This window comes from Asparagus officinalis, chromosome 8 (genome assembly GCF_001876935.1).
Source record: "Asparagus officinalis chromosome 8, Aspof.V1, whole genome shotgun sequence".
NCBI classification, from domain to species: domain Eukaryota; kingdom Viridiplantae; phylum Streptophyta; class Magnoliopsida; order Asparagales; family Asparagaceae; genus Asparagus; species Asparagus officinalis.
Window position 1 is genome coordinate 101,979,216 of NC_033801.1, and position 13,486 is coordinate 101,992,701.

Below are 13,486 nucleotides of genomic sequence, written 5' to 3' on the forward strand. Positions count from 1 at the left end.
GGGGTTTGATTCTTTTTTTTTCCTCAAGGAGAACACTCCACCTTTTATAGGGACCAAATCTATCATTTCCACCCCCTCAAAACTACCCCTGAGAGATTTTCTCTCAACAACCCACTTCCCACGATTTTCTCTACTGAGATCGTTGATTTGGTAACACAAGACCGAGTCTAAGTTACATTTTTGACGACCCCTTTCGTTCGGAACACCTCACGCTCGGATTGGTTAAAATAAAAGGTTCAAGAATTCAAAAGAGATTGAAAATTGTATTTTTTTTAATTAATTAGAAAAAAAATCTGGATCTAGAGATTTAAGAAGTGCGCATCCCTTATGCTATTAACAGTTAACACCCCTGGGATGGTCCCACGAAACAAGTTAATCTACGGCGCGACATGTATCGATATTGCTGTTGTCAGTTTATCAGCATTCCGAAGCCGAAAGTACCATGATATGGATCGGTGAGATCTATTCTATATTACTTGGGGGGAAACTAAGGAGGAAAGAGATTCTAAAGTTTTTACTCAAGACGGTCAAAAGATGCGTGAGAACTAAACACGCGCGCGTCGTTCAAGAACACGCCCCGCCATGCTAAATTACGTACAGTCGACTAAAATTTCACCAATCCATATAGGAGGTAATCGGACAAACCTCGTAACAAAGCTGGATAGAATACTATGGAAGCCATTTTCCTTGGTAAACGACATGCTGGGAGAGCTCTCATGAGATTCTGTTAGGTAACACTCCAGGCGCAAGTTTTTGACATGCGCGACCTACTTTTGTAATTTAAAAAGCAAAAAAGAAAGGCCATGGAGAGATTTCCATGAGAAGACTTCAAGACTACCATTTAGTCATTTAGACCACAAGAAACCCGATCAATCAGATACACGAACAAACCATGCTGCTATCTTCTTACGCAAATGAAAAAAATTTACAAAACTTTCACCCACGATGTATAAAAAATGCACGCACATAATCTATAAATCTCCGCTTCTCTCGGAATTTAGATTACAGAATGGGGGTGAACCAAGGGATAGATAATACATTTGGCAGTAAGAAGAATAAAGACCGGGGAAGGCAAATCGTATAAATTACACAAAGGATGTATCCAACAAAGACCATCCGAAAATGTCAGGAAGCCCTACTCTATTAATCTCCAGTTGACAAGTGATTCGTGCAGGCTCTCAGTTGCAGGCAATAAAAGAGCTGGAAGGCACAAGAGGTAGCAATGTGGTACCAGTTCAAAACATGCAAACAGCATAAAAACTTCAAGGGATTTGATTCAGACTTCGTGCATGATATATGGTTAACTAGTAAGCTGGAACCGAGCACTTGGTTTTCTCTTTCTCCATCCCTGAGTGCAGAAAAGAGAAAAGGAAAGAAAGTAGAACATCACATATTAGTATCAGCAGTAATAACAGGCCATGCAACATCTTTTTTCAAGAGACTTACAAATGCCGCATAGTAGAAGAGGGTCAGTATGGCAAAACCAACAAAGCCATATTGGAAGACATTATACCTGTCCAACACAAATAAGTTCGAAAATATAAATGGGGTGATAAAGACCATACATGAGAAGGACGAAATAGTAAGGTTTTAAATATCGGATATCGGGGAAATATCGGATGGCCAAAATTCATATCGGATTGCGGATATCGGGGAAATATCGGGGATATGCGGTAAATATCGGAATGCCATAATGAATGTTTGCATACATAGTATAATGCATTAAAATGTAATCTCAACATATGTAATGAAATTTAAGCATACAAAATATGAATAATATATGTTTAGGATCACTAATCAACTTCTAAAACAAACAAAAGTGCAAAGCAACGTTGCAACATTCGATCTGCCTTTTTTAGGGCAAAATGTCATTTGATATAATAGAAAAATCTTGATATCTCGCCCAAAAATTCCAAACACGGTATATTATTTTGCAACAAGCTATATAAAAAGATATATTGGTCCACATATCGGCTAATATATCGGCCATATCGGGGATTTATCACTCAAAATAGCCAAAAAGCGGTAAAGGATATTTAAAGACCATATCGGTTGCGGTAAGCCCTGTAAAAGGATATATCGGGGGATATATCGGGCCATGTCGGGAATATTTAAAACAATGCGAAATAGTTTAGAAATCATGACTTACTTGTACAAATACTTAATTCCGCGAAGAGACTGTAGCGTGTGGCCAAATATCTCCTGCGCAGCAGTTGCTTGTGCATAGGACGCAAAAGCTGTGGCACAGAATTGAATCACACTGCAAAAGAAGTTATTTACTTTCATCACCAATAATATTTGGTCAACAAGTATCCTTGTAAGAATAATGCACAAATGCGAGAAAGTTTGATTATTGTAACTGATTTTGACTTTACTCCTCAAAACTAAAGAGCAGTTCAAAATGAAGATGCAAAGAATTATATTGCCATCGAGTTTTATGATGTCATCTCCAGAGGCTAGTTTTGTCATTCAGCTAAGCTTGATATGAATCCAGTAGAGATACAGTTTATTGCATGCACTAATTTACATATTACAATGATCTGAAAATAGAATCCTTTACATTACGAAATAAGAATGAGAAACTTAGTTTCTTCCCTTTGTTCTTTGAGCTAATGAGGGTGTCTAGGAACTTGTAACACCCACCTAATGCATCAGTCAACTTGATCAGAATTGGCAGGTAGAAACTGAAGGTGAGACATTTATCTATGATTGCATGGATATTAATAAAAGAAGAAATGATAACAAAATCGCCTCTACTGTTAAGTGCTCATACTTTGTCTGAATTCAACTTAATAACAAAAATAAAGAATACAAACGCAACATGAAAGTAGGGAGTGCCATGCTGCTTGGACTATGAAGCAGTTTTGATATTTGGAAAAACCAGAAATTCAAACTATCCAGATCTTACTCCCTATCTCAAGCAACCAAAGGATTATCATATATTGAGTTTGAGAAATCATGACCAATATATAAAACACTAAAATAAGGAAGTGAATTCATGTCATCACACACTTGCCTCTTCTTCAGAAAGGGGTGTTATGTTAAAGTAGGAAGGAGTTCCTTGCTACTTGAATTATCAAGCAGTTTTTGATACTTGGACAACCAGGAATTCAAATCATCCAGATACGATCACACCCTCTCTCAAGCAACCAAAGGATTATCATATATTGAATTTGAGAAATCTTAACAACAGATAAAACACTAAAATATGGAAGCTAGTTCAGGTTGTCAAAAGCTTGCCTCTTTGTTTGATAAGGTAATGCACAAAAACATCAACCTCTAGTTATAACATGCAGGATCTCTGACAGAACTATGACTGACATAACAAGGTCTTAATTGATTATGTCCATTTCAGAAGGAATAAATCTTTAGCATACGGACCTGATGGAGCATAGAAGGATGAGTCCCACATTAAACAGGAAGGAATTCATCAAAGTTGCTCCCCACCTGAAATCCGGTCAATCAATATACGTTACAAAGGTTTTTTTTTAAAGGCAAAAATGAAGGGATATGAAAGACGTCCATCAGGTAAACGTGTTGGATAAGTGATTACTTCATCGGGTGAATGGTTATAAAAACTAGATTTAGACCAAGCATCATAGCTCCAGCAATCACTGCAATTAGAAGGTAGAAACAGAAAAATGCAAACGCTGCAGTACCTAACAGTCCTGGTTCAATCAACAAAAATAGTGTCAAATAAATGATAGTTTAAGAAGACATCGAAGAAACAAACTAATAAATAGGCATTACTGATTTTAACATACCCCAGACATCATCCAATTTGATGAACACTTCATTCAAGAAAGGGGAAAGAGGAGGACTGATCAACGAATATATAATAATATGCACAACCCATGCCACTGAAACAATTAACCTTGAAAAAAAAAAGAGGTCAGAACTCAATCATCCTCAAGAGAATAGACATAGAATATATACTAAGGTGTAACAAATAATATTGCAGAAAAGCTAAAGGCTGAGGAAAGTATTAATATGTCCATATGTTTCTTTCTAAATGGACACTTATCAAGAAAATGGAAACCCAAATAAAGGCAGCAAAAGCTGCAAGCCAAGAAATAACAGGGGGTTAAGGCCAGCCTTCTCTTTTTTCTGATGGGAGGATGAAAGTTCACTGCCACCTTTCAAGGACAAGCAGTACTGGGAATAAGGCTGATCAATTTTGGTTGTTTTATCCATGTATTACTGATGGTTTAACCACAAGCATGCCAAACAAAACAAACTCTCTGATTCGGAAGAGTAGAGCACCAACTAAGATTAAAAGCTTCCTATGGTTGGTAAAGCAGTAAGCTATACTGATCTGACAGAATCTTTCAGGAGAAACTTCACCATGAATGCTCCTTCTGATTTCTGAGTCCTATCAAGATGTGCTGGAGACACTAGACCATTTTTTTACAATGCACATGTATCTTTGTCATTTTACATGCCCAATATCCACTTAGCTAATTGTAGTAGTATGAGATGTAACCATAGTCGTCCTAGAAAGAGTGTGCAAACTCACAAATGTGCTAAAATTCAGCGGATAGAAGTTTATTTGAGTAAACTTGTGCATGAGCGATCTGTTCATCCATAATACCAAATCATTTTAATTTCTACTACCATAATCGACTGTATTGAGTCCATTTTCACGAGAATAATTCACTAACTCTCTTTGTTACTCAATTTTCTTCTCCTGTTGTTTCTTCGCGACCTCATCTACTCTTCCCCTGCTCTCACAGATAATGAATTTTTTATGCTTAAGGGACTGCAAGTGCCTAAAACTGCAGATAAGAACTGCAGATTAGGAAGCCCAGTCATTACACGGAGCACAAACATGACAAGTCCAAGATACCACCCGAGTGCTTAGGTGCAGGCAGCTACCTTTTAGTACACTGCCAATATTAAGCTAACAAAATGGGAATGTATGCTGGAACTACTTATTAAGGAGAATACATTTCTTAAGCCAATGTTACTGAATATGCTGTGGAATAGCTGTTCTCTCACTTGTGTTTCTTCTCTAACCCTGTTGCCCGTGTCAACATATCAATCTAACAACTTCAAGGTAACTTGTGCTTCAACCTTCCATGTTATTGGGTTCCCCAAACAAAATAGGTGACAGTTTTACTTTTCAAAACAAGGATTCATCAAATGTTTTCTGTACAACATCATGAACCATAGTGTAAAAGACTTAATTTAATCAATTACATAAAAATGAGCCAAAGTGGAAAACAGACTCAGATTTGTAGAGATAAAATATGAAGGATCCATTAATAACTTCACTCGTGAACATGTACTTACCCAAAAATCCCCAACAGCAGTTTTCCCAAATAGCTAAGGACAGTGAGAGCCCAAGCAGCCTCTGCCTATACAAGAATGAAAAGGAAGGTATCAATAGATGGGAAACTCGAGCATATCTATCCAATAAGAATATTGTTATCATCACCTTTTCTCCTTGAGGGTACATCTCTTCCAAAGCCTTCATATCATCTTCAAGAAGGAGCAACTCCTATGAAATGCAATAGAAAATAGTATTCCTCAGAAGACTCTCAGAAAAGGTCGGTCAGATACATGGAAATGGACTGGTTCATAACAGAACTTCACCAAGAATTAAATACATAGACTGCCTTTTCCTCAAAAAAACCAAGCATAAAATGTGCAGTTGTTCTTAGAATGGCAGTGGATGTTTAAGAATTAAGATCCATTCTTGTGTCAGTCTGAGTCCACGTCTGTGTGTGCGCACGCATGCACTTGATCAGGAAAAATGACAAGAAAGCTCCTAGTGAAAAACGACAAGGCTTCTTCTTCCCATGAAAAATAGCATGACAAGAGGCCCCTTTGCTGGACATGAATACACCTCAACATGTATAGCAGCCATACTTCTGATACTCACCTCCAGCAGACATTGTGAAACCAAATTTAGGGAAGAAACAAAATCATTTCATAACAGAAGGAGATGATGGTGCACGATTAGTTGCCATCAGAAAACCGTTATATGATTAACGCGGAGATATTTGTCAGACTTGCTTGCAGTATGATGTAAATGGATGGCCGCTACTCTACTCATGTATATATTACCTCTAAACAAATTTGAATTCAATGTTGTAAAATAGAGGGAAAAAATAGCTCTCAGTGTTCTGAGACTAGAATGTAAGAATGTAAGATCCTCTTCTACTCTCTCAGAAAAGAACTTTGAATTTTCATGACACCAACCAAGTAGTTAATTATTTTATTTCAACTATTACATAAAAAAGAAAAAACATTCAGTTCTTATTTTTTGTAAATCTCAGAAAATCAGGATGCAAAATCACAGCCAAAGCTATTTTTGGAACTAAAACAACAAGAAACAAAAAGTAGTAAGCAAATACAGGTAATAACATACATGAAGCACAGTAAGTCCTCACGACTTAAAGCACTTGTAGCAAGTTCTGAAAACATATAGCTTGTTGTTTAAATTGAAATTGGCCATGTCAAAAATCTTGTTATTAGGATGATAACTCCTCATTTCAGTACTGATCACGCAAATCAATGCATCAAGGTTATAAATCAATTATCAATCAGGTTTGGACAGTCAACTAAGGATTAAAGAGCTATGGGCCCAATGGTACTTGCCCAGACGCAGATGGAGAATACTAAGAGAAAGACACTCATTTCAGAGCTGCTCTAGAGTTTGGCAATGACAAATGTAGAAACAAATGCACCAACTGGAAGATAAAGTATGGAACACTTAATATAAATAACTTTAGCATTTCCTGAGGCTTCTACAGCTTCCAAATTAGGACACCTGTATAATATATGTAGGATTACATATCAAAGAGAAAGTTAACTTTGATATACCTGTAATAGGACTATCGGCTGACAATTAAGTCACCGGAGCAAAACATATTGAGGCAAAATTCAAAATGCTGCTGAAGCAGCATAAAAAGCATGAAAAGATATTAATGGCCACAACTACACAAGATGTCAAGAATAGACAATCTTTGGAAAGTAAAAAGGGCATACCTTCTCAATAGCCTTCACATTTTTGCGCCATTTTCTCCCTTTGGAACCACTTCTTTCCTCCTGATGAAGGGCCTCAGTAGCCTTCTTCAGTTCTCTAGCTTTCTTCCCAAGTTCAGTTGCCTCCTGCAAGAACTCAAAGAAAACAGCTAAGATAGTCTTGACTAAAACTAACAGGTGTTTTTATACAAAAGCCATAAAGCTATGAAGGATATGACAGACCTTTATATACTGGGAACGAGTGATAACTGACTTGGGGCGGCGTATGAATGAAAATATGAGTCCCAACGGAAAGCAAGCAATACCAACACCTCCAAATATCTAAGGAAAGAACATCAAGAACACAACTGATCACATTAAGAGATTTGCAAATAGGTGTGAGCTTTTATACTAGCATGCATATAATCCATTTAAAGCATTACACAAGCACTTCCTTTATGAATTCATACTTGTGTCACATGGTAAAAGACACTTCTTTGATTCTCCTCAAGTATGTGTCAAACACTTCGCGAATGTCTCATCAATTATAATGTGCTAGTGTGTGTTTAAAACACTTGCAGGCCACCTTTGAGACACATTTTATGTTTCTTGTATAGTTCTTGTTTCACATATATATTTGAGATATTTATTCACTTTTATGTATACATCAACACTATAATGAAAAAAGTGATATCAAACCATGACCTATATAAAACTAGAATCCTTTAAATATGTTCTGACAATTAAAAGTTAGATACATTCAGCTACAATATAGAACATTGAAGATCCAATGCCAATTCCTTGTATATGATAAACTAAATTTTTTGCATAAATGTAATCGTATGTATGACATTTCATTATAGAGACGTGCTACAGATACACATACATTTATGTATTTATGTACATAAGTACTCTATAATTGTTATTTACATGATTTTTAGTGCTGCATTGCCATGTTGTGACCAAGTTTTTAATGGATTACATGTCATTTTAGTGTTCCATACAATTGTACAAATTTAATTTTGATAATACCACCAAACACACGCACAAACACACACACACACACACACACACACACAAACAGTGTCTCAGATTAAATGCAACTAAACAAGTACATAACATAAGGTTATCAAGATTGCTATCCTTCACATCAAGGAAAAGTTCCAGCTTCAAAAATCTAACATGCTCAGAGTAGACAAACATACTGTGAACAGCACTGATCCAACAATAGTTGCAAGAGCCACAACATATTCTGGGAAGGTGGCACGCATTGTCCAAGTGGTTTCTGAAGAAGCACTTGCGGTGTATGCATCACACTGCAATCGCAGCAAACAATCAACCAAAAGAATAATGACGAACTGCCACTTTGACAAAAACAGCATGCACCCGTTAATTCATCAATCTTATAAAAGATATACAACATTACAAGCAAAAAAACCCATTAGGCCCAGAAGACCTCTACACTAATGAGATCCAGGATGGCTAACAAACCAACAAAGAAATCTAACCCCTTCAAATTAGAGCAAGCAAAATGTGACCTAATTTAACAGATTGATCATATGGTTCAGAATGATCTTTAATACTAACGTGATTTTGATATGCCAATCCTGGAGAAAGAATATAACTCCATCAGATTAAAGTAAGCAAAATCAAACCTGGCGAGCAGATGAACCAATACAAGGTTGGCTGCTTGAGAACTCAGACCAGGAACTTGGGAAGCCCTCTGCCGATGATGAAAGGTGCCTAACTGTGAAATCAACTTTACCTACAAGCCCTGGTTAAGATTATGAAGTAGGAATAAGAAGTAGCAGTGCATTACAGAAAATTAATAAATTATAATAATTTGTGCAGTGTTGCAAAAATTAAAATTCATCATTTCTACACATCCGCAATTTATGTTGCCGATGTAAATAAAGAAGGAACAAAGATGAAAATTGGACGAAAACCACTTTTATTCCCCTAAAAGTTTATTTGAAAAGCAACTAGCGTTATGATGAAGGACAAGGATTTTCCAGATCCCACATGCCCTCAGGAAAGGAAGAACGAACTGCAACAAACTTCAAATAAATGTCAGCAGATCCATGAAAGACTTGGAAAAAAAAGGTCAGTAAAGGACAAACCCCTCATTGACCCCGTTGAAGGTACTAGAAAGTTTCAAAAGCTGTAAAAAATTGGAAGCCCGTGCACAAAGCTTCTGCTACGCAATGTTCCAGGGCGAGGTCAGACCACCTTGGGTTTACTATATGTAGCCTTTCCTTGTATTATTTTTATAAGAGGTTGTTTCCACGAACCCGTATCCTCCAAGTAGCCACCAAGTCACTCGGCTATAACTCGTACTATCATGTCTGGGCTCCCCTTCAAAGTTTCAAAATACTTGCAAAAATATATATAGCTTGAACCTAATCTTAGGTGCTAACATTCCTGACCTGCCTCGACTCAGGGTATACTACGTTTATCCTGTTTCTAGGGTGTTGCATGTATTTCTAGGTTTCTTTTTCATTTTTCTTTTTCCTTTTTTCTTTTTTTTTTGTATGTGGTGTTGTGGTCTTTTCTTTTTTTCATTTTCTTTTATTTTTATTTTTATTTCTTTTTCTTTGTTGGGATGGAGATGGGGGGCACTAAATTACCTTATTCTTTAAAACATCCGTCAACTTTTATTCTGAGACAATATATAAAGAAGTATCTTTATTATGAAAACAACAATCAATTAAAATCTATAAGTGCACCACATAATCATCAGAAACTTTTTTGCCATCAGCACTAGCATACATGATATCATCAGCACTGCCACTAACATACACGACATCATTCCTATCGATGTTACAATGACTAAAACATTACCAAGTTGTATCCCCCCACCCCCTCTCTTTTTCAACCATTAATTTAGACAAAGATGCAGATGAATGTTTTTTTTTACTTTATAGGACATCTAAATTATACTCTCACATATCTTGCATATTGATAAGCTTGACGCAGTTATGGCCCCTACACATTAATGAACTGGAATGAAAGAAAGAGAAAGTAGTCGAAAGGAGTTTGAGGAGAATAAAGAAGAAAATGAAGATGTTATTCTTGAGATGATAACAGAGATAAATCCACTTAAGATGATTGCTTGATGTTAGATTTGCTTGTTCCATTGTTTCCATGAGGAAGAAGGGTTATGTACTTAATTTAGGAAGTTATCGTTCCTTAAATTAATTATTTTAAGTTAAAATTTGGTTTGCATGTTTCAATTTTTCCAAGAAGGCTTATATACTAGGAAGTTATTGTTCATTAAATTAATTACATTTGTGTTTAATATGGTTAAATCACATGGTATCAACTACTAGCTTAATTAATAGTGTTATACCACCACTAAGCTAGAATTTGAGTTATTTATATACTTGTATTTTCTGTTTGCGGGCTTTTAGTTGTTCTCCTTTGTTATACTATGTATATTTTTTAAATTTATCCATAATTTTGCAATATACAATGATCATACATATAAGCACTTAACTATTGCACATGGCTTTATCTTATAGAGTAACAGTACATGATAATGATATGATCTACCTAGCCCGAGTACTTCCATTATGAGGTAGTAGCCGTAGACCCGTATCCAATACTCTGACCCAGTCACTTACACCTTGGACACTCCTTGATGTGTGCATCCAATGCGCATGCTTTAATTCAAAACATTGTCATATAATTTTTAGAAACATATCTTATCCTCACCATACACTTATTCATAGAATTATATTACATATTTGAGATGTCTATTTGTTTTCATTTAAACACCAAAGACTATAGTGGAAAATGCAATCAAGTACTGACTTTTATAAAAAGGTAAATTACACTGAAATACCCCAAAGTTCACACATATTGCACTAAAATACCCTCACTTTTAAGCCTTACAAATAAATACCCTAAAGTTCTCAAATGTATCACACGTCTTGATTTTTTTATGACCGTTAGAATATACAAAAAATATTCCCTTTTGGATGCCACATGGTACTCTGGAGCTCTCCTTTGCCGTTAAAGTTCATCAAATTTACAACTACTACCATCATGTTATATGAACCTTATCTTCTTCCCCAATTTGACGTAAAACTCATATCTTTCATTGTTTCTCCCCAATTTCATTGCAGTCAACCATGAAGGCAAGCTCTAGAAGTCAAGCTCTAGAAGTCAAGCTCTAGAAGTCAAGCTTTGTACCAAGATTAGAGGCCGTTGATGAGAAAGCAAAGAATGTGCTTCTGCCAGTCAATGGCTCCTTTTGAATCAGTTTGGTCAAAGAAAACTATAGTCGTAGGTTTTTTAGGTACTTCACCTATCAAGCTAGTTCTAACTGCAAGTATCTTGAATTTACCCTCCCCAAGTTCGTCCAATTTGCGATTAACAAGTTGCTACGTGAGAAGGAAGACGAGGAGAAATTGAAAAATCTTAAGAGCAGAAATTACGTGAGAAGGAGATGCATTTAAAGAGTAGGGAACTGATATCGAAAGAATTTGAAGAGAATTTGAGGGATAGAGAGAGAACTGAGAAAATTTGAGTAATATTCAAGAGAAAAGGAGGAAAAGTTTTCCAAATTGGAAAGTTTATCAAGCGGGATTCAGTTTATGTTAACTGTTGTGTTTCAGGGCAAATTTTTATGGTACTTGTGATCAAATGTATGTCAATTTGAATTGGTTGTAATTGAACCTTGTAAGCAGGCGCAAAGCCCCATCTTGTCTTGAAAGTTAAAATAAAACTAGCTAAATGAGCTGTATGTTTTGAAGTTGAAGAGTTTAGGAATGGGTTGAAGAGATTTCTTTCTCTTTCTTTTACTTTGGCTGTTTGGTTTGGACTTTTGGCTCTCTCTCTCTCTCCTCTTTTTTTTGTCTTTTCTCGGTAATTGAGGGCAGCAAATAGCTCTTTATAAGGAGTTTGAGTTTGGTCTTTTATTTGTGTGCTTGTGATTGTAATTGCGGGTAGACTCCCAACTGAATTATTGACATGTAATTCTACTATTGTGAATGGACCCTTTGAGTGATTTTGCCCCTTTTCAGGGAGTCTATCTACAAAATGGAACTAGAATGGTAGTTACTTCAATTTGGCGATAGTACTGGGGGCCTATTTGCAACATATAAAAAATTTTAATTTGTCTTGCATTAGGGATTAATTGCTTAATAATAATCTTATAAATCATAGGGGGTAAAATACTATAATGTAATTTACCCTTTATAAAAAGTAACAATGATCATGGCATCTCAGACCCATCGTCACAGTCACAATTAAATCTCCAGCCATAGCATTTTCTACAGAGCCGTAAAAAATAATCTTTTTTTGCCGCTGCCAGCATAAAGGGTTCTTATAATATAAGCAATTCTAGTTGTTAATATCTTCCATCAATCAGTCTATGAAGCTCCAAGCCATCCAACTCTACCAATGCTTACTAGGAGCCAACAGGATAGGTATTGGTCAATAACCCGTTAACCCCCCAAAAACGCCATGGTTACGTTATTAACAGCACTAAAAACCAGTTGATCCCAGCAAGGGCAGGGATCATAGGCAATGCAGAATCAAAGAAAAAAGAGAGAAATGTCACTAACCGTATAGAATTCCAAGCGCGAGAGCACAGACAACAGCCGAAGCGAGAACCCAGAGCAGCGCACTCCTCAGCCTCTTCCCCACGCTCCTACATTACAATCACCAACACATCAACTTCAACTTCAACTCCAATCAATCGAAAAAAAAAAAAACAGAAACCCTAGCCCTAGCCCTAGCGTCATCATCAAACGTACTTGTCCTGATCCCCTTCGTAGTAAAACATCGCAAACGGTATAAAGAAGAAAACAAGGACAGCATCAACAATATACACAACAAGCCACAGCGTCTTCATCGGGAGGGTGAGATGGCAAGCGCCATTGTAGATCGCGTGACGGCAAGCTTGGCGGTTGGCGACGTCGGCGGGGAGCATGAGGATGGAGATGGCGGCGACGGAGAGTCCGGCGACGACGACGAGCTTCGGGAAGTAGGCTTGGTTGACGTCGTCGGGGTGCTGGTAGTTGACGAGGAGGTAGATGTTGAAGAGGAGGACGAGGACGCAGACGACCGCGGCCACGATCACCTGGGCTAGGTTGAAATCCCCCATTTTCGCCGAGGGATTTATTCGATGGGTCCAAGCTCAGATCTGATGGATTTGGGGGGCTTTTTTGGGCGGGGGCGATTTGATCGGGAGATTTTGGGGATGAATTATTCGTTTTAGGGGGAAAGGAGGGCATTCGCGGGTTTATTTGGTAATTATTTTTTAAAATTTGGTCTATGTATTCTAGACGGAAATTTCCGTCTAGAATACTATTCTAGACGGAAATTTTCGTCTAGAATATCTGGTTATTTTTAAAAAAAATAAAAAATAAAGAAACCGTCTAGGATATTATTCTAGACGGAATTTTCCGTCTAAAATGTTTTATTCTAGACGGAATATTCTAGACGGAAAAATTCCGTCTAGTTTAATACATTCTAGACGGAAAAAATTCCGTCTAGAATATTCCGTCTA

At 36.8% G+C, this 13,486-nt stretch overlaps 1 protein-coding gene across 1 annotated transcript; it reads right to left on the reverse strand.

Annotated features, from left to right (window-relative positions):
* LOC109819773 (LIMR family protein Os06g0128200) lies at nt 879-13,081 on the reverse strand. The gene is made up of 14 exons (XM_020385649.1): nt 12,732-13,081; nt 12,540-12,625; nt 8,625-8,743; nt 8,175-8,285; nt 7,213-7,311; nt 6,994-7,116; nt 5,438-5,500; nt 5,293-5,357; nt 3,765-3,874; nt 3,554-3,668; nt 3,382-3,447; nt 2,150-2,260; nt 1,447-1,513; nt 879-1,348 (listed from the first exon to the last, which is right to left on the reverse strand). The coding sequence occupies exons 1-14, from the start codon at nt 13,079-13,081 to the stop codon at nt 1,301-1,303; spliced, it is 1,533 nt and encodes a 510-aa protein (XP_020241238.1). The 3' UTR covers nt 879-1,300.